This window comes from Sceloporus occidentalis, unplaced genomic scaffold (assembly GCF_023333645.1).
Source record: "Sceloporus occidentalis isolate IW3139 unplaced genomic scaffold, rSceOcc1.0.p SCAF_32, whole genome shotgun sequence".
Taxonomy (NCBI): Eukaryota; Metazoa; Chordata; class Lepidosauria; order Squamata; family Phrynosomatidae; genus Sceloporus; species Sceloporus occidentalis.
Window position 1 is genome coordinate 5,345,048 of NW_028317012.1, and position 23,149 is coordinate 5,368,196.

Genomic DNA, 23,149 nt, shown 5'->3' on the forward strand with positions numbered 1-23,149 from the left:
AATGAACAGGTTTTAAAAACTGTATTTAAAGACTGTATATATATATACCGGTGTGTATGTATATATATATATATATATATTTACATATTCTCATATGTTCTTTGCAATGTATCCACATTTGACAAGCTTGTTGAAAACAACTTGCCACAAAAAAAAGTGACCTGCAAATGAAGCTTTCTCTACTAAGATTTTTTTTTTTCCGACCCTGGAATGACTGGTTATTTCATAATAACCCTACATATATAGTATATGCCTAACATTAAAATTAACATTTTAAAAATGATTAATACAATCATTTTAAATTCTTGAGAAGCTGAAAGATGAAGAATTTTAGTTTCTTTACAAAGTATTCACAATACTGTCATGGTCTTAAGGACATCCTATCTTATTAACTCAGATACATATCTGCAGATCTATTATACTGTAATGATCTCTTTCTATATCTGTACCAAGGTATTTGATTCGCTTTTGGAGCTTCTAACATCCTCAGATAACTATGCAAGATACAGGCGCAGGTTTGCAGTTTGTGACGGTTTCCGCTTCCCAGCATTGGGTGTTCACCTGAAAGATCTTATGGCTCTACATGTGGCACTACCTGATTGGACTGACAAAGCCAAAGGTACCATCAACATCTCCAAAATGCGTCAGGTGTACAAAGTTGTTCATGAGCTTACAGAAGCTCAGAGGTTGGAGCCTCCAGTTAAAGCAAACTCGGATTTACTCAACTTGTTGACGGTGAGTTACTTCATTAAAGAAAGAGAATAATGGTAATACAGGTATATTCAATGCAATACATAGTAGTGGAAAGATGCAAAACTTAACTTGAGTGTGCATATGAGTGTTTAGGTAGACATGCCTGTTTCTGTTTTCAGAAAATCAGGACTGTCCTACAAGCAGCCCCATTGACATCAATTTGCAGGCAGTGGAGATAATGGTCTGGTTGGGGAAACCATCTAATCTCCCCTGACCAGCCCACAAGATGTGTGCTTGGATATAATATAAATACTAGTGTTGGACTTCCCACTCCATCCATAAATGGCCACACTTCCTTCCCAACTAAGGTGCCCCTTCCTGAACACTGAAATCTTGTCGGGTATGGGTAGGTGTAAATAGAAAATGTGATAGATGGATAGTGGGACAGTGATATGATTGCATGATCAGGATCTAGTGTATATGATAGCAATGATAAACAAATATCTAACACAAACAAATAACATACTAATGTTTTGCTTCAGTGACCAAACTGGGAGTTATATTGAGTATGAGTAAGTTACTAATATTCCTGGTTTTAGTAGAGGCAGCCGGGGATGACTTCAAAAGTCACATTTTCTAACTCTACTAACTAAAAACGCCTGCAACTATTTGCATTCATTAAAATGCAATTAACTCAATGGAAAATTGAGTTTTTATACAAAATGGAGTTCAACAAATATCTTTTTTGGGACAAGACTATTACTTTAAGTACCACAAACAATGTTTAGCAAGACATTCTTATACATGCACGTGGTGGGCAAATGCTGGGCCGTGTGGTTAAATCCAACTGATGAGTGACTGTGGTGCAATTTACTGGAAAAGTTAATGCTGTTTCTGATCAAAAGGTGTCATTGTATCACAGCTTGGTGTGTATGAGGCTGCGTAGCAGACCAGTAAGGATGCCCAAAGTGCTTACAAAGGGCACATGAGCATAAGAACTGGACCATAGAGCAATGGAAGAAGGTGGCCTGGTGTGATGAATCATGTATTCTTTTACATCATGTGAATGGCTGGGTACGTGTGCGTTGCTTACCTGAAGAAAACATGGCACCAGGTTGCATACATGGAGGCCCCACCTCGCAACTTACAGGAGTGAAAGGGTCTGCTGCTAACGTCTTTGTGCCAGATACCACAGCACACCTTTAGAGGTCTGGTGGCACTTATGCCTCAACGGGTCACGGCAAAAGGGGGACCTACACAATATTAGGCAGGTGGTCATGTTATGGCTGATCGGTGCATTTACCACTGGTCATTTGGTTAATTTGGTGAATGAGTTTATGAATACTTTCATGATCAAGCAGTTCATCGGGTGAACATTTTTGGCAAGGTTGCTTCTCTAGCCATGTGTCCAGTGCCCAGTCGTGTGTCCGGTGCCCTGTCTGAGGACTCTGAGGACCTTCCAGCTGTATGTCCGGTGCATTGTCTGAGGACCTTCCAGCTGTGTGTCCGGTTCCCTGTCTAAGGACCTTCCAGTCGGGTGTCCGAGGCGCCTGCCCCCTATTTGAGTCCGAGGCGCCTGTCCCGTATCTGAGTCCAAGGCCCCTGTCCTCTATCTGAGTCCGAGGCGCCTGTCCCCTATCTGAGTCCGAGGCGCCTGTCCCCTATCTGAGTCCGAGACGCCTGTCCCCTATCTGAGTCCGAGACGCCTGTCCCCTATCTGAGTCCGAGGCGCCTGTCCCCTATCTGAGTCCGAGGCGCCTGTCCCCTATCTGAGTCCGAGGCGCCTGTCCCCTATCTGAGTCCGAGACGCCTGTCCCCTATCTGAGTCCGAGACGCATGTCCCCTATCTGAGTCCGAGACGCCTGTCCCCTATCTGAGTCTGAGGCGCCTGTCCCCTATTCGTGTTCCTTCCATGTTAACATTCCAGCCACAGCACCCTGTCAAGAGACTTACAGTCTGTACATACCTGTCTTGCCAGCTTCTCCAGTACAGACCATATGTTATTACTATTCAGCCTGTGGTGTGTTTCATTTTCCCTGTCTGTACCTTCCTTCTGGTAACAATGCATTGTGGGCTACAAACTGAGCCTCTGGTATTCCCTGCAACTGGGCTCCTACCCAGAGAGCCTTGACAATTACGCTCTCGACGCTCACTCTTACTCATGTTCTCTTATGCTCTCACTTCTCTCATACACTCATTCACCTTCTCACACGGTCTCACATTCTCTCATGCTCTCTCACTTCTGTTGCCTCTTTTTTTGTCTTTTTTCTTAATCTGCTTTTCCTCTTGTCAACCAGGCCTCACAGAGCACTTCCCCAAAAGGGCGGATCTTCCAGACACACCATTATGACAGGAGAACTGATAGCAGATAATGTAGCCAAGGAACAATGGATACAAAAGTGTAGTCAGGAGAAGCCAAAGGGTCTAATCCAGGGTCAGTACCAGAGGGCAGGAAGTTGAAATTATGCAGGCCTGTGGTCAGCAGCAGGTAAGAAACGATCTGAAAGGTACTGGTGGTCAAACAGGGCCAAGGTCAGCAATGATTGGATAGTCAGTGGCAACTGCGAGCAGGACAAGGAAACTGGAGACGTTCAGCAGAAATCACTTGGTTGCAGTATTGACACAAACACAACTGTGCACCTGAGCTCAGGTGTTGGCTGCTTAGCCCCTTAAAGTCCAATGATGGGCCAGGGACATCACACAAAAATAGTCAGGTAATGACCAATTATGTGCCTGGCACGTCATTTCATTAAATCTATGAACACTTTCTTCACTTAAACAGTGTTGCTGTAATGCCTCGATGTTGAGGCATTCAGCAACACATGAGATTGGCATCAGGGGCCAAGTCTGGCCCCTCCCAGGGGCGTCAACGTCCGTTTTAAAAGAGTGTCAACACTAAAAACAAAGGTGTTAATGCCTTGATAGCGAGGCATTCAGCAACACCGAACACCCACCCCAGGGCGCGCTGTGACCGCTCTGGTGAGCGGTCACAACTGCCACTACCAGAGACTCGCAAGATGGTGGCGCGTCCTTATGAAAAATATGAAAAAAATAGCTTAAAAAATGTGGTAACATTTAAAAATAACTATGCAGTGATTGGAGTGGCCTTGTTCAAAGATAAGGCATAGGCACAGACTGACCAGAATGGAAAAAGAAAGCGAACTTCCCAAATGTGACCTTTTAGCCCCCAAACACCAGACAAACCCAAGCATGGTGGTATCACTGTAATCGAAATATGTTGCTGAACACATATTGGGGTGTTGTTTGCCAGTGACATGTACCAGGAGCTGTAAATTCACACCTGAAGTACAATTTGTGTGATAGATACAAAACAAATTACTAACACAAATTTTTTTCTTTTAATAGGAAATTAGATGATATGATCAAAAAATGGTATCTGAAGGAAACCCTTCTAAAGGGCTTTCCTGAAAAATTCTCTTGGAAAAAACTAATATATAACTCGTATATGTTATAAATAACAGCCTTGGTCCCAAAGGGTACAAAAAAATAAGAAAAACAGCCTTGTCCTTAAGGGGTTAAATAGCACATTTGCTCTTGCCCATGCAAGCAGCTAGTCGGCCTGCAGCTGCCGATGGGAACAGGAGCTGAATGCTCCTGGGATTATAATACTGGAAAGTAGTGTTCATGGCATTGTGAAACTATATGTTTTCAACGATATACATGTATTTTAAGGTTCATGGTGCTCAGCTTGGTTGTTAAATACCATATTTGCTCAATTATAAGACGACCCTGATTATAAGATGACCCCCCAAAATCTGAATATTAATTTAGGAAAAAAAGAAAAAGCCTGAATATAAGACAACCCTATAGGAAAAAAGTTTTACCAGTAAATGTTAATTCATGTAAACTATTACATTTTTTAATAAAAGCTATGATTGAGAAAAATATTTTTTTGTTTTTATTTCCTTGTATTTTCCAACCTGCCCCCCAGTTACGCACATCTGCCCCAATATGGCACTGTGGCCCATGATATGCCTTTTAACCCTCTATATGCCACTGTGCCCCATGATATGCCTTTTAACCCCCTATGTGCCACTCTGCCTCCAGAAATGCCTTATACTATGTTAAAAGGCATATTATGGGGCAGAGTGGCATATAGGGAGGTATAAGGCATTTCAGGAGGCAGAGTGGCATTAAGGGGGTTAAAAGGCATTTCATAGCAAACTCTGCCTCCATAAATGCCCTATGCCCCCATTTAACACCCCCCCACACACACACTTACCGGTGCTTCCAATTTCCTGTTGTATTGCCGGGGCAGCGGGTTGACGTTTACGCGATTCGCTGCAGCCGGAAGGAGGTGGAGTTGGCAGCAGGGGTTTGTCTGCGTCCATCGCGCAGATCTTCCCCGGCTGTCAGAGATCAGAGTTCCCCGCACCGGGGGAACTCTGATCTCTGACAGCCGGGGAAGATCTGCGCGATGGACGTCAACCCGCTGCCCCGGCAATACAGCAGGAAATTGGAAGCACCGGTAAGTGTGTGTGGGGTGGGGGGGGAGTGTTAAATGGGAGGGGGAGACAGAAGGATCCAGGTCCCCTCCAGCGGTGCGTTGGATCTGGATCTTAGTCTCATAGTCAGACCTCTATTTGAGGTCTGATTATAAGACGACCCCGATTAGAAGACGAGGGGTATTTTTCAGAGCATTTGCTCTATCAAGTGAATTAGTGAAAACCAAAATAGAGACACATTTTTAATTTCCTGCATTTGTATACACTGCTCAGTCTTTCTGTCATTCTTTGATTCCAGGTATCACTGGACCAATACCGGTCGGAAGAAGAAATATACCAACTGTCTCTTCAAAGAGAACCAAGGGCGCGTTCCTCGGTGAGACAATATATATAGAGGCAGTGTTAAATAGGGAGCAATATGAGGAGTTAGGAACCTATGCACAGCTACAGATCAGTAATAACTATTATGAGTTTAAACTAGACCCATAAATAGAAGAGAAGATGTGTTGATGTTTGATAATCATTGGAGAAAATTGTATCAAACTTGATAGGTTTATAGAAGTGTATTTCCTATGTTTCTGTCAAACTTTTTATTTACTTTTTAACAATTTCTTCTTTAGCAAACAAATGTAAAATCCACTCCATCACCTCCATTGGAAGAATGGGCTTCCCTCAAAGCTAAACCAGATCAGGCTTTGCTGTGCCAACATATAGAGAAAATGGTGGAGGTATGTATATCTTGGGAATACAGGTATATCATTTTTATTGCAGAAAAACACGATTATTTTGTGTTATGTTTTTATAAAAAAAACACTAATTAGCATTCACTAGCATCCCAATATGGAAGTAAATAGGTGGCTTTTTCTTTTTTCGGATGGCAAATGTTCAAAATGATTCTGTATTTTAGATTTCTATTAGAGGCACAATAGTAAACACATATTTCAGATTTACCTCATGAAACTAAATTGTTTTTAAAAAGTATTTACATAAACATTTACACATTTTTATAAAGCCCTTACCAAAAGCTGTGGCGAAAATAGAATGTATTTATTTTGCAAAAACATCGCAATGTTACCTTGGATCTTTTCTACAATAGAATTCTAGTAACATACCATTAGTCACATAATTAATGTACAACAATTCATTATTATTAATATTACTGCCATAATAAAACTTGTAACAAAACAGCAGGATGTCACAACCATTTGTGCAGTTACTAAGAAACATACATATCTGTTTGTTTATATCAAAAGTATGGTACCTACTCTAGTTTCCCCGGCACTTTATTATTCTTTCTCATTATTGGAATTAAAAGGAATTAATATTGCTCACTGACAGGTGAGTAACTATAGATGGGAAAGGTATATATTTAGAGTTGTTGCAATACTATACTGTATACTGACAAACTACCATATCAAATACCTGGACACCAAACTCAATATATACAATTATATGCAATAACACTGTGACGGGAACGACCTGTACCCCAGCTGGGTTCTCCCGCCAAACGTTGCTTCCTCCTGTCGGTACACCAACAATTAACCCCTTCACAGCCAGACAGAACCAGCGTTGCAGAGAGAAGGAGGGATGCTATTGTGTTGAAAAGGAAAATAAATGATCTCCTGGAAGTCCCATCGGCCAGGAATCTACAGACGGCTCCCTCTCTGAACCACCCCTGGTTTGCATCCCACCACCCGTGGGCCAACTCCACAAAATAGCGTTCCGGTGGAGTCGATGGTGTCCGGGTTATGAGGGGTTAAAGTCCGCAGGCAAGTGCTCGGGTCCTAGCCGAGAAACAGTTCCAGAGGATTATGGCCAGGACCCGGTCAGGCAAAAGGGCATGTTATACACTGGGCATACAACAGGGAAAACAAGAACCACACATAAACCCCCTCCCAAAATGCAGAAACCCAAATCTGTCTGAGCTCCACAGTCTCTGGTACTTTGGGAAACCTGGAACTCCATACCAGGGCCCATAGTCTGTAGGAAGGAGGCTGGCACTCAGTCCCCTCCAGGGGCCTATGGCACGGGGGCTTCCGTGACAAATACTAATTGATGCACCAAATTATCTTTGCTACACTTTACCTTTTTCTTTCTTCTTGGTTAGTTTAATAATCAGGTCTTTTTTGCCGTGTAAAAAATGTAATTTGTATTCAGCATTTTTATTCAACATATTCTTTTGGTTGACTTTTGGATTCCATGTTCAGAAATTATAATTTCAAGAAACAACCCTAATTATTTGTGTTTTATTTGTGTAACTTACCCACACATACCCTGAAAACTGTTAAGAATCTGTAAGGTCCAAAGTACCGGGGCAAATGAAATCACTGGATAATTTAACATTAACTTTTTCTTTTGATGTATTCGTTTCATCTAGGTTACAGGAATGAGTGATGGTAATTTAAAAAAAAATAAGGTAGAGCTCTAAACAGGTTTCAGTGAAGAGCTCAGGCTGAGAGGCTGAATCAACATAGTAGAAAACAATAGAAATGTGATGTTAGGTGTGGGCTTCTGCACTACCAGTGAAGAATTAAAAACACCCCTTATGGAACATCTCAGATCCAAGCAGTCTAAAGGGAAACAGAGTAACCCAGGCAGGAACGTAAGCATAGGGGCCTGGATTCTGGAAACAAAGTGCGAAGGAACGGGCAAAGGAGCAGTAGGAACAGTCCAATCGGCAGCCGGCAAGAATAATGATTAATAAGGTAAAGGATGAGACAAGGGGCAGGAAGTGTAATCTGGAAAAAAGCCGGAAGTCAAAAAGAGAAACTCAGGAGCTTGAAAGTTGACAGGATATGTGAGAGGTTAAAGTGGGCATAGGAACTCTACCACTGGAGCAATGGATTTACCAAGCACTAATGTTTCTGCTTGGTATATCTCTTTATCTCTGTCCAGGATGGAATAACGGGCAACCAGGATATATGTCAACGTGGATGTTGCTTGGTTAAGTGACTTGGTAACGGCTGCTCGTATGCCTTTTTTGCAGCAACATTTTCATAACTAATACAATCAATCACTTCAAAGGTTGTTGAGGACAAAGGGAAAACTTTTAAAACCCTTAATTTGCTTTGAAGGAAAAGGTCCTTGAAGGAAAAGGATTCATTTTTTAAATCATTTTTAAATTAGAAGATTGCCATTGTTAGGTTTCCTATAATTTTGCCATACCCTCTTAAGCCCAGCCCATGCTCACACAAATACTTTGTCTCCACAACTTTAAGTACAAACCTCTTGCCAATATCAGTGTTTTACTTTCTAATCCCTCTTTAAGTATTGCATTAATGCTGCCAATCTTTTATGTTTCACCAAGCCAACGCTCTAGAAATGCAAAACGTCTTTTGCTTCTTTTGAAACATTTTGTAATCAATGTGTCCAATCACTGTGTTTCCCCAAACAAAATGATATCTATATCACTCTAACTTTTTTAGGAAAAAAGTGTGACAATATATATATTTTTTACTGTTGTTTCAGAACCGTAATCAACAATCATTTCTCTTATTTTGTTGTCTTTGATCCTGTAATAGGATCAAATGATATTGTTTGCACGCAACTGGTCCCCCGACTATCATTCTATTGATGCCAAACAAGATAACCATGGGCATCGGGGAGGGGGGTGCAACAAGATGCCAACTGAAACAGCAGCAGCAGGAGAGAGAGAGAGAGTGAGATGTTTAGGGTAGGTTAAATAGACAGAGAGAGAAAATACACCTTGTAGTCTGAAAAAAAACATTTTCTTTAATTCTGTTACCCCTCTGATGTCAGAGTGGTTTGATCTTCCCTCTTGCTGTTCATCTAAGCTGGTCTCCTCCCCTTCACTCTGCTGCTTCTTAATAGACACAGAGTCCCCACCTGGGCAGAGGCACAGTTTGCAGGCTGCAGACATAAGGTAGTTTTATTTCACACATGTATTGCAGTTAGGGTTAGTTAATACTCAAGTTCCCATGACTCTCAGCCAGTCTGGTGTGTTAAGCATCATGGAAAAGTGAAAACAACTGCAGTGTCAAAGCTTAGTTATTAATATTTATGAATTGTGACTGCAGCTGCTGTTGAATGCACAGCTTATGATTCTCAGCCATCCATTTAGTGGGGTAAACATCATGACAAATGTAATAACAACAGTTTGATTGCCAAATCTTACCATTTTACTCCCATCTGACTCCTCTCCTTTTGTAACACTTCAGAAGTACACAACACAACATTAACTTTTCTTGACTACAACCCCCATGATCTTGAACCTGCAATAGTAGGAATAGTAGCTGGTAACTGTAGATCAGGCTTTGGGGGCTACAGTAAGTCTACAGTGCAAACACTTTTGTTGACTGCATGAACAATAATATTCAGCAGTGATTTTGCTTGATTTTACATGATGGTCTGATAGCTACTACCCTTGTCCTATCATTTTTCCTGGTAATGGATAACTAACATTTACCTCTCACCAAGAAAACCCTTTCATCAGCCAACAAAGGTAGGCAATGGGGATGAGGTAAGGATGAATTGGGGTAGGACAGGGGAAAGGTGGGGACAATATTCACCCCACCATAAAAAATCCTGTGGATGCCCATGTCAATGATGCTTCACACTCTGCTATATCAGTACTTTCTTAAAATTTCTTAAAATTTACTACAGGTCTCACTAGATACATTTTCATTAGTTTATGAAGTATCATAACTATTTTAGCAACAAGCGTCTGTAGTTACATTATCGGTTCTGGGGAAAAACAGTATGAAGCCTAGAAACCTTATTCAACAATCATTTCTCCTTTTCCTGTCTTTCCCTCTGTAATTACTTTTTTGCAGAACCATTAAAATTTTTCCTCCATTGTCAAAGAAATAAGGTATATTCCTTCTGTAAAATTGAGGTAGCTATCAGACTTTCTTATTATACAGTTTGTGGAAGTTTCCTAAGCAACGTATTCAGTACTTTTCTAAAAAGCTCTTAGTAACTTCTGACTGGCTCACTCAGAGGTCTAGCTGACTTCATCAGTGTTTGGTGAAGGGATGTGGCATGTCTTCTTTACAAATTGGTGAAAGGATTTCACTTTTTTACGCAGAGCTTTTTTTGTGGTCTGGCTGGTTGGGGTCTGGATTTAAAGGCTTTCTGCCTATTTTTATACCCCCCCCCATGTTTTAATGTGTTATACCAAATTTGGGATATCTGGTATTTATTATTCAGTGTCTTAAATGTGTATCAACAGCATGTAGAAACAACTTGGGGTGGGTGATATATTAACAGTAATGAGGAAAGATTTCTTGCCATGGTTAGGTATTTCCCCCCAAAAAGAGAAATGTACCTTTTATAGTGCAGTTTAGCCATGTAGTGATAAATTATACCCACTAGGATGGCTGTTTCCGTGTTTGCCCAATTGATGACTCTGATTATAAGATGGCCCCCCAAACTTTGGCTCTTAATAAAAGAAAAAAACAAAAGAATAAAAGACAACTTTTTATGCTTTAGTTGCTTTCACACTCTTACTCTCTCTAACGCTCTCTCTCATACTCTCATTCACTTTCTCTGTCTGTCAGTGTCTCCCTATATCTCTGCCAACTGCTTCCATGCCCCTGTCACCTATTCTGCAGCTCTACTTCTTTTTCTTAGCAAATCCGTCTGAAAAATTCTGGCCTCTTGCACTACTTCTTAATAGAGTGAAGCCACAGCCTGACTGGGTACTCCTGCCAAGCTTCTCTGCCTTCTGCCGAGACACCAGCGGTTAACCACCTTGCAGTTGGAAGCCGCTGCACCGGAGCTGCAGTGGTGCTGTGGCTAGTTGTAGATTAGCATATGTAATAGCATGTGCTGAATAAGCTATGGCTAGCCACAGTGCCAACGCAGCTCTGGTGCAATGGCATTCAGCGGCAAGGGGTTAACCCCTGGAATCTTGGCATAAAGAAGTGCAGCTTGGCAGGAGTACCCAGTCAGGGTACAGGGCTTCCCGTCACAAATGGTGGCAGCAGTGGGATTGATAGTCAGGATGGCAGACTTCGGTCACCTTGACGGGGACATGGACTTGGCTGCGGATCATCCTCCCCTGCTACACCACTGCTCTGCCTACAGAGCAATACCTGGAACTGAGGCAACAGATTCAAGGATCACTATGGGAGGTGGCCCACCAGGAGGCTGTTATACACCGGGACCAGCAGTAATGGATATCCATATTGGACAAGCTGGTCCAACAGGAGGTAGAGTTGGACAATCAATAACAAGCTCTGCAACAGAATGTTCCCCAGAGGGCTATGACTTTGGCGGAAGGAATTATTATGGGACAGTCTGGGGCTGGCTGTTGTAATAACTCACTTTTCAGCACAGTGCGTGTACTAATACACTAATCTACGGCTAGCCACAGTGCCAATGCAGCTCTGGTGCAGTGGCATCCAGCGGCAAGGGGTTAACCGCTAGTGTCTCGGCAGAAGGAAGCACAACTTGGCGAAAGTACCTATTCGGGGTACAGGGCTTCTCGTCACATACACCATGGGGGCAACCTCTCCCAATGGGGGAGTGGGTGTGCATAGAGGCTCCGTCCTTTTTCAGAAGGACCTGGATAACAGAGCTGATACCAAGGAGAAGTAGGTAAAGAAAGAATACAGAAAAACAAGAAGAGGCAAGAGAAAAAGCAGAGCTGCAGAAAAGGAGACAGCTCCATAAACCAAAACAGTATGAAGCCTACCACTTTAAACTTGATTTCCAAGTTGGCAATGAGGGGAATATTTCAAATGCCTACTCAGAAGAAAAAGATGCCCGCTCCTCACAATCATCCCTAGTGGATATAATTGCTGGGCTAGTAATGGGGCATACATCTTTATTTTGTATTTCATACTCAGCATAACCAGTGCTGGCTACATACAAAAGTTAATCTATGACGCAGTCATTAACATCAGAGTCTCTACAAATCAATTTATTTGCCATTTATGAGCTATACATTTTGAATATTTTTTAAATACATGAAAATTCATTAATTACATTGCCATCTATTCAAATGTAATGTTTGTTGAATCTAAGGTTTTGAAATATTGCAATACCATGTCCGTGCTTTATCATCCTGTACTAATTTTTAGACCTGTTTTCTGAAAGACTTTTGGCAAATCCAAAATTAACAAAAAATACTTGTTCATGCATCATTCCCATGCATTGGAATTTAAATGATCTATTTTGTGTTTTATTCTAGTCAGTTTTCAGACTTTTTGATGAAGATGGAGATGGTCACATCTCACAAGAAGAGTTCCACACAGTTCGTAGTAACTTCCCTTATCTTTGCGCATTTGATGAGATTGATCAAAATCAGTGAGTATGATCTTACCACTATTTTGCTGGCTGTCTTAAATATTCTGTGACTTATATTATAATGTTATTTTTATATGCTTTGTGTAGAGAAAAATACACATGTTGCTAAACATTAAGATGTTGTCACAGTGTATTATATATTCTGAGATGTACCGAAGTAGTATACCCTTTAAATAAATGCCTCTTAATTAAATTATTAAGACCTGTCTATCATACACCTGTTTTGTCAATAAGTTCCACATTCTGGCAAGTTGTGTAAAAAGCTTATTTTGTGGTTTTTGATATGTATGCGTACATTTTCTCAGTTGTGGATGCGATATATATAGAAAGAAGTATGAGAAAGCCAAAGTCAATTGTGATAAACAAGAAGCTCTTTAAGAAGCAACATTATTTCAGTTTCCTTGCATCTTTTGTGTAGAGATGGAAAGATCAGCAAGCAGGAGATGACATCTTATTTCCTGAGAGCAAGTTCAGTCTTGGATTGTAAAATGGGATTTATCCACAATTTTTCCGAGAGGACGTTCATACGACCTGTGTCTTGTCAACAGTGTGGAAATCTGGTTGGTATAATGTGACAATTATTGCCCTCATTAATCCAGCTACAACAATATACGTATGTATACACATATATTGGCTCGGATATAGGCCGCCCCCGTATATAGGCCGCACTCTAAAAGTTTGGTGCTTTTTTAAAGAAAAAGTTTTTTTCTTTAAAAAAGCACCAAAAAAACATGCTGCCACTCTGTCCCCCCCCCCCCCGAGATATGCTGCCACTGTCCTCCCTGCCCGAGATATGCTGCCACTGGCCTCCCTCCCTGCCCGAGATATGCTGCCACTGTCCTCCCTCCCCGAGATATGCTGCCACTGTCCTCCCCCCGAGATATGCTGCCACTGTCCTCCCCCCGAGATATGCTGCCACTGTCCTCCCTCCCCGAGATATGCTGCCACTGTCCTCCCTCCCCGAGATATGCTGCCACTGTCCTCCCCCACCCGAGATATGCTGCCACTGTCCTCCCTCCCCGAGATATGCTGCCACTGTCCTCCCTCCCCGAGATATGCTGCCACTGTCCTCCCTCCCCGAGATATGCTGCCACTGCCCTCCTCCCTGCCCGAGATATGCTGCCACTGTCCTCCCTCCCCGAGATATGCTGCCACTGCCCTCCTCCCTGCCCGAGATATGCTACCACTGTCCTCCTCACTTACCGGAGCAGACTCCCGGGTGTCTTGCGGGGCCGGCGGGGGACATCTACGCAATACGCGTATACAACTTCCGGTGCCGGCACTGGCACCCGGGCGCTAGACCCCGAATATAGGCCGCACCCCCACTTTAAAAACTTAAAGTGGGGGAAAAAAGTGCGGCCTATATTCGAGCCAATACGGTATATATCACTGTATGTATTCTACGCATTATAGGCTCACCTTTCACCTTGTCTTAGCTCAAAAAACTCAAATTCTCCCCACTTTTATATGGCTGACTCAGTTGAAACACCCTAATCAGAGCATGGATATCTTAAGCCATCTACTTAAGCTATTGATCATGCAGAATTTTTGCAGATTGTAACATTTGCTTGTTAGGTAGAAACTGCAAATCCATCATAAAGGTTTCTATGTTTGTACAGCCCTGATTGCTGACTTATGTGATCAGCTGCAAATGGGATCAAACGGAAAAAATATAACAATTTTAAAATAGTAAGAAAACAAATATAATATTAAATGATTGTACAGACTCCAGACTTTGGAAACTAAATTTGTTGCTCAATTATAAGTCTCTCTCTATTATTTACCTAGTCCTCTCTATAATGTATCCCATGACCTTCTCTTGTCTGTCCCCCATGAACTCTCCCCGTTCCTCCTGCTCACTTACCTTCTCTAGTCTCTTGCGCAGCTGCAGAGATGATACTGACAGGTGAAAGACGTGCCTTCCTGTGGCAAAGTGGCCCTTAAATTGTTCCTTTTTTGTAGAGAAATATACAAACATAGAAAGTGATGGCAGATAAGAACCATTCGGCCCATCCAGTCTGCCCAACCTCTGAATACTTTCCTTAGTACCTGGCCTTATCCTACATCTAGCTTAGCCTTATGCCTATCTCATTCTTGCTTAAATGTCTTCACTGTATTAACATCTACCACTTCTGCTGGAAGGCTATTCCATGCATCCACTACCCTTTCTGTAAAGTAATATTTCCTGATGTTACCTTTAAACCTTTTCCTCTCCAGCTTAAGACTATGCCTTCTTGTTGTGGTAGTATTTCTCCTTTTAAATAAACGCTCTTCCTTTATCTTGTTGATTTCCTTTAAGTATTTAAATGTTTCTATCATAACCCCTCTTTCACGTCTTTCTTCCAGGCTATATAAGTTTTATCATGTAATCCGTGAACCATATTAGTAGCCCTTTTCTGCACTTTCTCCAACATATCTATATCCTTCTGGAGATACGGTCTCCAATACTGTATACAATACTCCAAGTGAGGTCTCACCACTTCCCTCCTTTTACTGCTAATACCTCTCGTTATACAACCAAGCATTCTGCAAGCAGTTCCTGCTGCTCTATTTCATTGTCTACTACCTTTAAATCCTCAGAAATAATTACCCCTAAATCCCTTTCCTCGCACGTTGAGGTTAGGACAGTATCAAATATTCTATATTCCGTCCTTGGGTTTGTATGCCCTAGATGCATTACTTTGCATTTATCCACATTAAATACCAGTTGCCACAGCTTTGACCATTTTTCCAGTTTACCTAAAAAGAGAATGGGTCCAAGTACAGATCCCTGAGGTACCCCACTGGTAAGAACACTGACATACCCTCACTCTCTCAGTGCTTGTCCCATTTGTTAAATAATCTGAACAAGTGACTTTCCTATTGGAAAACAGTTCCTTTGAGTTAAAAAGATCTACATATTGAGTTAAAAAAAGACCATATTTATCTGACTTTTTTGTACGGTAGTTTGAATTTATAAAGCTGAAAGACACCAAGAGGCACTAACACACATACATGTACATAGGTACAATTACTTATGTCTTTTTTTCAGATACTTGGAATTTATAAGAAGGGACTGAAGTGTCGATGTGAGTATTTAGTGGAGCACTGAATGTTTCATTTTCAGTACAACTTTTTAACTCATTTTTTAATATTAGACATATAGTTAAAAATGTCAATATAACCTCTGTTATTCTGTGGGCAGGGCTTGTGGCACATGGATAGGGTAGGACATGAGGGAGAACAAAGGACACACAAACACCACATTGTAAAACACATTTTAACCCCGGATGGTCACAATACTACTACAGACGGCACAGATTAACCCAGGGCCGTCACATGTGCTATCCTAGTTAGTGGGATTTAAACCCCTAAACAGCTTAGATACACTCCCAAGAAGTCTGGTTGGTCTGATAAGATTGTAAACTCATTTGAACAGGGCCCTCCTCATTTGTTGTCTCTGTTAATCAAATTGTTATGTTACATACTACTTATTGTGTCCTGTCCACCCATTGTACAGCGCTACGGAATGTAATGGCGCTATATAAAACAATAAATAATAATAAGGATCATAGTAAATGATCTATACAAATTTGTGACACAGTATGTAATACAGACACTGTCTAATACAGGTGAGTATAACACGTTATACAAGTGGAGAGGATTGTGTGTGCACACATGCACTTACAGCCCAACAGGTATCTGTATTTGGAGTCTTTACCTCCTGTGCTGGCACAAAATAGCTGGGGATTTTAAGTAAGTTTAAATTTTGCTAGCACATGTATATTTGAAACCTCTGTCAATTGATACCTTGGCCATCTGTGTAATCAGAAGTGCATATTCATCTTTTTCCAGGGGATTTTGTTTAATCTCTGCTGTTAAAATATGGTATATAATCTTAGTTTTTTTTACCTATGGATTTGTGTTACAGTTTAGTCCCTTTTTAATATCAAATCTCGAATTTAGCAGAAAAAATAGTAATTTTACTTACCGTAAATTCTTTTTTCCTTAGTGTAGTGTCAGTACCACGGGGGTGTCGCTCTTCCTGGGACAAGGACCTAGAACCGAAGAGGTTAAGATCCCTCCTAACCCCTCCTACTCCTCCCTATAAGAGCCCCGGCAACCCTCATACCTCCAGAAAGTACCAAGAAACACAAGATAGCTTGCAAAAAAATAATTTTAATACAAAAATGCACAGGGAGGGATATATGTACTGACACTACACTAAGGAAAAAAGAATTTACGGTAAGTAAAATTACTATTTTTCCCGTCGTGTAGTGTCAGTACCACGGGCATATAGCAAGATGACCCCTCCTGGGTGGGGAAAAAACGGTCACGAGGTAACTGCCTGAAGCACCTTACGCCCGAAGTCAGCATCAGAGGAGGAGAAGATGTCTAGCCGGTAATGCTTGATAAACGTGTGAAAGGAAGACCAAGTAGCTGCTTTGCATATTTCTTCTGGAGATGCCGAAGACCTTTCAGCCCAGGATGTAGCCATAGCTCTGGTGGAGTGAGCAGTAACGCGGGATGAAAGAACCTGACCACTGAGAGAGTAGGTTAAGTGAATAGTGTCGGAAAGCCATCGAGATATCGTGTGCTTGGAGGCCGCATTGCCTGTGGATCTACCAAAATAATTAACAAACAATTGATCCATGGAGCGGAAAAAGGCAGTGCGGTCTATGTAAATTCGTAGAGCTCTGCGGACGTCTAAAGTGTGCCAGAGTGATTCTTCCGGAGTAGAAGGAGACGGGAAAAAAGAGGGCAAAATTAATGGCTGATTGACATTAGCTTCAGAGATAACCTTGGGCAAAAAAGAAGGTTTAACATACAGGACGACTTTATCTTGGTGGAATATAGTAAATTCTGGAGCCGCGGAAAGAGCCTGAAGTTCACTGACCCTCCTCGCTGAGGTAATGGCTACCAAAAAAGCCGTCTTGAGGGATAAAAATTTTAGAGATACCTCTTCCAAAGGTTCGAATGGTTCAGAGCAGAGTGCTTGGAGGACCAATGACAAATCCCAGGAGGGAAAATGCGAACGTCTGGGAGGCCGTTGAATGGTGGCAGCCTTAAAAAAACGCCTGACGAGAACTTGGGACGCCAACTCTGACAGGAGAAAATGACTCAGGGCTGAAACCTGTCCCTTAAGCGTCGAGACTGTGAGACCCGCTGAAAAACCTTCCTGCAAAAAATCCAGAACAGAACTTGTGGGGGGAGAAGAGAAATCCAAACCTTTGGAGACACACCAGTGGAGAAATTTATTCCAGACTCGAAGATAAATAGTGGACGTAGATCTTCGTACTGAACCCAAGAGGATTTCTGACATAGAATTGGAAATGCCTCTGCTCTGGAGGATCACCCTTGCAGCAGCCAGGCCGTCAATCTGAACTGCAGAAGAACATCCTTGGACAGGTTCTTGTTTTCCAGAAGATGGGAGGAAACTGGCAGCTCCCATACTGAAATCGCCATACTGAGCAGCTCCGAAAACCAACTTCGATTCGGCCAATAAGGGAGAATAGCTAAAACCCTGGCTCTGTCTACCCGAATCTTTAGGAGGATCCGAGGAATCATGGCTACCGGAGGAAACACATAAGCCATCTTGAAAGACCAAACCACTGACATTCCGTCTAGCAGGGGGGGATGGTCCTGCCTGTAAAGGGAGGCGAAAACTGGTAATTTCCTGTTTTGTCTGGTCGCCATAAGGTCTATATCTGGTAGGCCGAATCTTTGAACTAGGAGAGAAAAAATGCTCTTGTCCAGGGACCAGTTTGCTTGGGAGCAACGAGATCTGCTGAGATCGTCTGCCAGACAGTTGTCTACTCCTTTGATATGTGTCGCTGCTAAATCCTCCAGGTTTCTTTGGGCCCAGCGCATGAGATGGTCTGAAAGGTCCTGTAGCCTTGGAATTCGGGTGCCACCCTGTCTGTTTATATATGAGACTGTGGTGGCATTGTCGGACTGGATTCTCACAGCTTTTCCCCGTAATCTTGGACCGAAGGTCTTGAGTGCCAGGAACACAGCTTTCAGTTCCCGAAAGTTTGATGATTGGGCTTGATCGATTAAGGACCAGCTGCCCTGACTGCAGAGGTCGAGTAGATGAGCTCCCCAGCCTACCTTGGAGGCATCCGTGGTGAGGGTGACCCAATGACGTGGTAGAAAAGATCGCCCTTGGGTGAGGCGCTCCTTCGCTTTCCACCAATTCAGCCGGAGTAAAACCTCCCTGGATACCGTGAAGGTAACATCTAGATCCTCCGGTCTCCTGGACCACTGTTGTAGGATGTCCCATTGCAGGGGTCTCAACTGTGCTTTGGACCAGCTTACTGCCGGAATACACGCTGTAAGACTGCCCAGGATACTCATAGCCAACCTGAAGGAAAGGGTTGGATTTTGTTGCAGAAAGGAAACCTGATTCTTTATCTTCTTGATCTTGGAGCGCGGGAGATAAAGTCTCGAAGAGACGGAATCCACTATGAGCCCCAGAAACTGGATCTTCGTAGTTGGAATCAGGTTGGACTTTTTGTAATTTATGATCCAGCCGTGTTCCCCCAAGCAGCGGGTCGTAAGGCTGAGATGTGCCCGGAGCTCCTGAGAAGAACTTGCTTTTAGCAGCCAATCGTCTAGATAAGGGACGACTGTGATCCCCTCTTTCCGTAAAGTCGCTGCAATAGGAGTTAAAAGCTTTGTGAAGATCCGAGGAGCTGACGACAGGCCAAAAGGGAGAGCAGTAAACTGGAAATGACGAACTCTTGTCCCGACTCTTATGGCAAACCGGAGATATTTCCTGGAGGCTATGGCGATAGGCACATGGAGATAGGCATCTTTTAGGTCTAACGTAACCATAAGGTCCCCTTGTCTCAACAGGCGGGTAACCGTGAGAATGGATTCCATTCTGAAGTGACGGTAAGGGATATAAGCATTGACTTTCTTTAAATCCAGAATTGGACGGAAGGACCCATCCGGCTTTGAGACCAGGAAGAGACGGGAATAAACTCCCTGAAACTCCTGATTTTTTGGAACAGGCTCTATGACACCCTTTTTTAGAAGGGTAAGGCTTTCGGCAAACAGTGCTGAGTTCTTCACCTGAGAGGGGTAAAACGAAATCAGGAACAGAGGACGAGGAAAACTGGAAAACTTTATCCTGTACCCGTCCGCAATGATCCTGAGGACCCAGGAATTGTTTGTGGTTTGTCTCCATTTTGGTAGGAACCATTGCAGACGACCTCCAACACCGTCAGAACTTCCTACCCTCTGGTTTCTTAGGGTGTTCTTGAAACTTTCTCTCGTGTTGTTTACGAAAGGCCTGAGTCTTGAAAACTGGTTGAAAAGGCCTGGAAGGTCTATACTGGTATCGCTTGTTCCATCTGCTTTTCCTATCCTGAGGAAGTGCCTTTTTAGTATCAGACATGTGTCTGATCAGTTCCTCCAAGGAAGAACCGAATAGCTTGGTTCTTTCAAAGGGCAGATCGCATAGAGTAGATTTGGAGGCAGTATCTGCTGCCCAGGAACGTAGCCATAATGCCCTTCTGGCAACGGAAGACAAACCCATGTTACGGGCTGAAAGCTTAAGGCCCTCTTCTGCAGCTTCCAGCAGGAAGCTATTAGCCAGTGTCAGGTTTTTAAATAGTTTAGACAAACCTTCATCCATAGATTCTGAAAGACTGCCCTCTAAGGACTGCAACCAGACACCTTGCGCTTTAGCCACAGATGCGCTAGACAACGCCACTTTACACTGGAAACCAGATGATTGGTAAACCCGTCTGCAAGACGTTTCTGCCCTCTTATCCATAGGATCCTTAAGACCAGCCACTTCACTAATGGGAATGGTCGTACGTTTGGAAAGCTGGGCTATCTGGACGTCCACTTTAGGGATATCTTCCCATTTTTCATCGCCCTGAAGGTAAAAAAGCTGCTTAGAGTGCTTTGATATAAAGGCTCTTTTGCCTGGATTATTCCACTCTCTATACATGAGATTCTGCATGTGAGATAACATGGGCAACCCTTTGGGGTGCGCTGACAGGTCTGAATCCTGAAAAAGCCGTGAGACTTCCTTAACAAATTTACGCAGCTCCTGTGGAGGAAAATTGGTCTCATCCTCTGACTCCCCACTAGATGAAGCTGAATAGGATGAACTAGAAACCTCCCCAGAGGATAAATCAGAATGAGGGGATGATATCCTCTTACGTTTGTGGGATTTAAGTTTAACGGGTTCCACAGGTGTAGCTGCTGCTGCTTTAAACGTTTCAAACGTTTGCGCCAGGTTGTCCTGGAACCAACCTAAAAAAGACTGCATGTCTTTTTGTTTTTCTTTTGCCAAACTCTCAGCAGAGCAGGCATTGCAAAATTTCTTCTTACAACCATCCGGCAACGGAGTGGCACATTCAGTGCACGATAAATGTTTGGTTTTAACCACAGCCTTTTTTGGAGCAGGTGTAAAAGATTTCTCTTTATCCGGCTTATCTGGTGAAACCGGACCAGACATCTAATATAAAACACAAAAAAAAAAAAAATTTTTTTAGTAGAAAAAAATAAAGGGCAGAGGATTTGACAAGGTAAGATTAACCAAATCCTACCTTACAACTCCTCAATCCGTGTGGGGGGGCTGGTGACACGGAAATCCCAGTGTTGACAAGCTCCTCTGCTGTCAGACTGGGCAACACAGCTATATATATGCGAAAACCAGTTAGTTTTCGCGCCCTGAACAAGAGAAAACTGAATCACGCATGCTCAATAGCGTGTCAGTACTCTTGGTGGAACGCAGCGCCCTCTGGCGTGCGTTCCACCGCTGTGCGCATGCTCCAACCTGCCGGCATAAGAGTGCGGCGTCTAAACGGCTCCGTAACGTCCGCCGATGCGGACGTTACTCCTCGCTCTGCTCACCACCCGGGGAGCAATCGGAGGGAACCCCCGGACACAACCCGTGTGCCCCACCAACGAAAAAACAAGAAACAAGGTCCGTCCCTGACAAGGGACAAGGAAGAAACTGGAGGTATGAGGGTTGCCGGGGCTCTTATAGGGAGGAGTAGGAGGGGTTAGGAGGGATCTTAACCTCTTCGGTTCTAGGTCCTTGTCCCAGGAAGAGCGACACCCCCGTGGTACTGACACTACACGACGGGAAAAATATTTTTGCATACAGATTCTTTTGGGTATGATTTTTGAGGAAAAGGTTTGTAATTTTATTTGGATAGCACTACTTATGTAAGGTATGTTATTATATACTATTTGTATTTTCCACAGCCTGTGGAGTCACTTGTCACAAGCATTGTAAAGATCATCTCTCCGTAGAGTGCAAGAAGAAGTCTAAAAGTATGAGTGAAAAGCGTGAGTCCTCTAACAATTCTCGGCATTTCTCTTTATCCCTGCCACGGTCGTTTAAGAGGACGTCAATACAGCCAGGTATTAAGCACCTGCTTATATCTCATGACACTATATATTTTTAGAAGATATCTTATATTGGTTTGAAAACACATGCTCTTCTGTGTTGTGTAGAACATTTATATATGTATGTGATGAGCATCTAATTTACAATATATAAAATGTATTGTTTTGCTTAAACCTTAGATGGTATATTGTGATGTACACATATCAAACGAGAAAATGGTACTTCTCTATATTTTAGTTTAAAAAAAAAAAAAAAAGAGATTGGCAATTTGAGGTTAAGTTTGTGATATCAGGGAATACAATATTAGAATGGATATAAGGTCACTTGTGGAACATGACTATTTTTGAGATTCTTTCAGGATCTTTGACAACCCCAGGGATCTCTCTTGCATTTAGGTTTTATGCCTAAAGATGTCATTGTGACATCATGGGCACTTTAGGTTTTTAAAATGTATTTTTAGTATTTTGGTTTTAGAAATGATATTCCCCCTTTTTTTTTTTGAAGAGAGGGAACATGCCAATTCTATTTTCTTATTGTGTACTGATTACACCTTGTGTACATCTGTGCAGACCCTATGGGGTCTTTTTTCCACTTTCTGGTGGTTCCAGTGGTGTGATTAGTGCCGTGTCTGGTAGCGCTCACGTCGCTGAATAACAAGTACGCCGGTCAATTGGTGTTAAACAGCAGTTTTATGCGAGTCTGGTGTTTAACGGAGTTACATTGAATATCCCCAAAATTATGCTGATTGATGAATAGCACAAGCTATACATAGTTTTAATTATTGTTTTCTGTTGTGATAAAATGGTATCCCTTCACATCAAATCTTGTCTGGGTTTTGAGGAACAGATTGCTTATTTATGCCACCCCTTTGTTCTTGCAGCTTTAAAAGAGGAGGATTCAAAGGTGGAAGATGATTCTGTATTTGATGATCGTTTATAACCAGCAAGGTAAGTACAATTTCTGGCATTATGCTGAGCAGGTACAACATTGTGGTACTGACAGGGTTTTATCAGGAAATATATAATAAAGACATAGGGAAATGTGACAGAAAGATGTAACAGACACATGCATAGAACAAAACACAAAAAATAATTAATGGGGAAAAAACATGTAAGGGAAGTTTACACAAGGTGTGCAGTCCCTCACTGCATGCTACATGAGCGTAAAAACCTAGCATGTGGCCATGTATATCTAGCCGTCGGCCACACTTAGGTCATCAAGAGGCCGCTGCCCTTAAGTACCTGGGCCTCCTCGTGATTACCAGAGCGACCTGAAGGTGTGTGATGTAAAATGGCTTGTATATAAAAATATTCTTTAGTTAAAATATGCTTATAGCACTTATACTATGCCACAAATCTAAAGG

The 23,149-nt window shown here is 42.4% G+C and overlaps 1 protein-coding gene across 1 annotated transcript in view; it reads left to right on the forward strand.

Moving 5' to 3' along the window:
• Positions 1 to 22,725, forward strand: part of LOC149298589 (RAS guanyl-releasing protein 2-A) — a 53,737-nt gene extending 31,012 nt beyond the window's left edge. The window contains exons 8-15 of the mRNA XM_089487343.1: positions 454 to 735; positions 5,458 to 5,535; positions 5,780 to 5,887; positions 12,316 to 12,431; positions 12,850 to 12,991; positions 15,463 to 15,499; positions 21,642 to 21,800; positions 22,667 to 22,725. Of these exons, the coding sequence (XP_089343469.1) occupies positions 454 to 735; positions 5,458 to 5,535; positions 5,780 to 5,887; positions 12,316 to 12,431; positions 12,850 to 12,991; positions 15,463 to 15,499; positions 21,642 to 21,800; positions 22,667 to 22,725 (981 nt within the window). The remainder of the gene's footprint in view (positions 1 to 453; positions 736 to 5,457; positions 5,536 to 5,779; positions 5,888 to 12,315; positions 12,432 to 12,849; positions 12,992 to 15,462; positions 15,500 to 21,641; positions 21,801 to 22,666) is intronic.
• Positions 22,726 to 23,149: the final 424 nt, after the last annotated feature.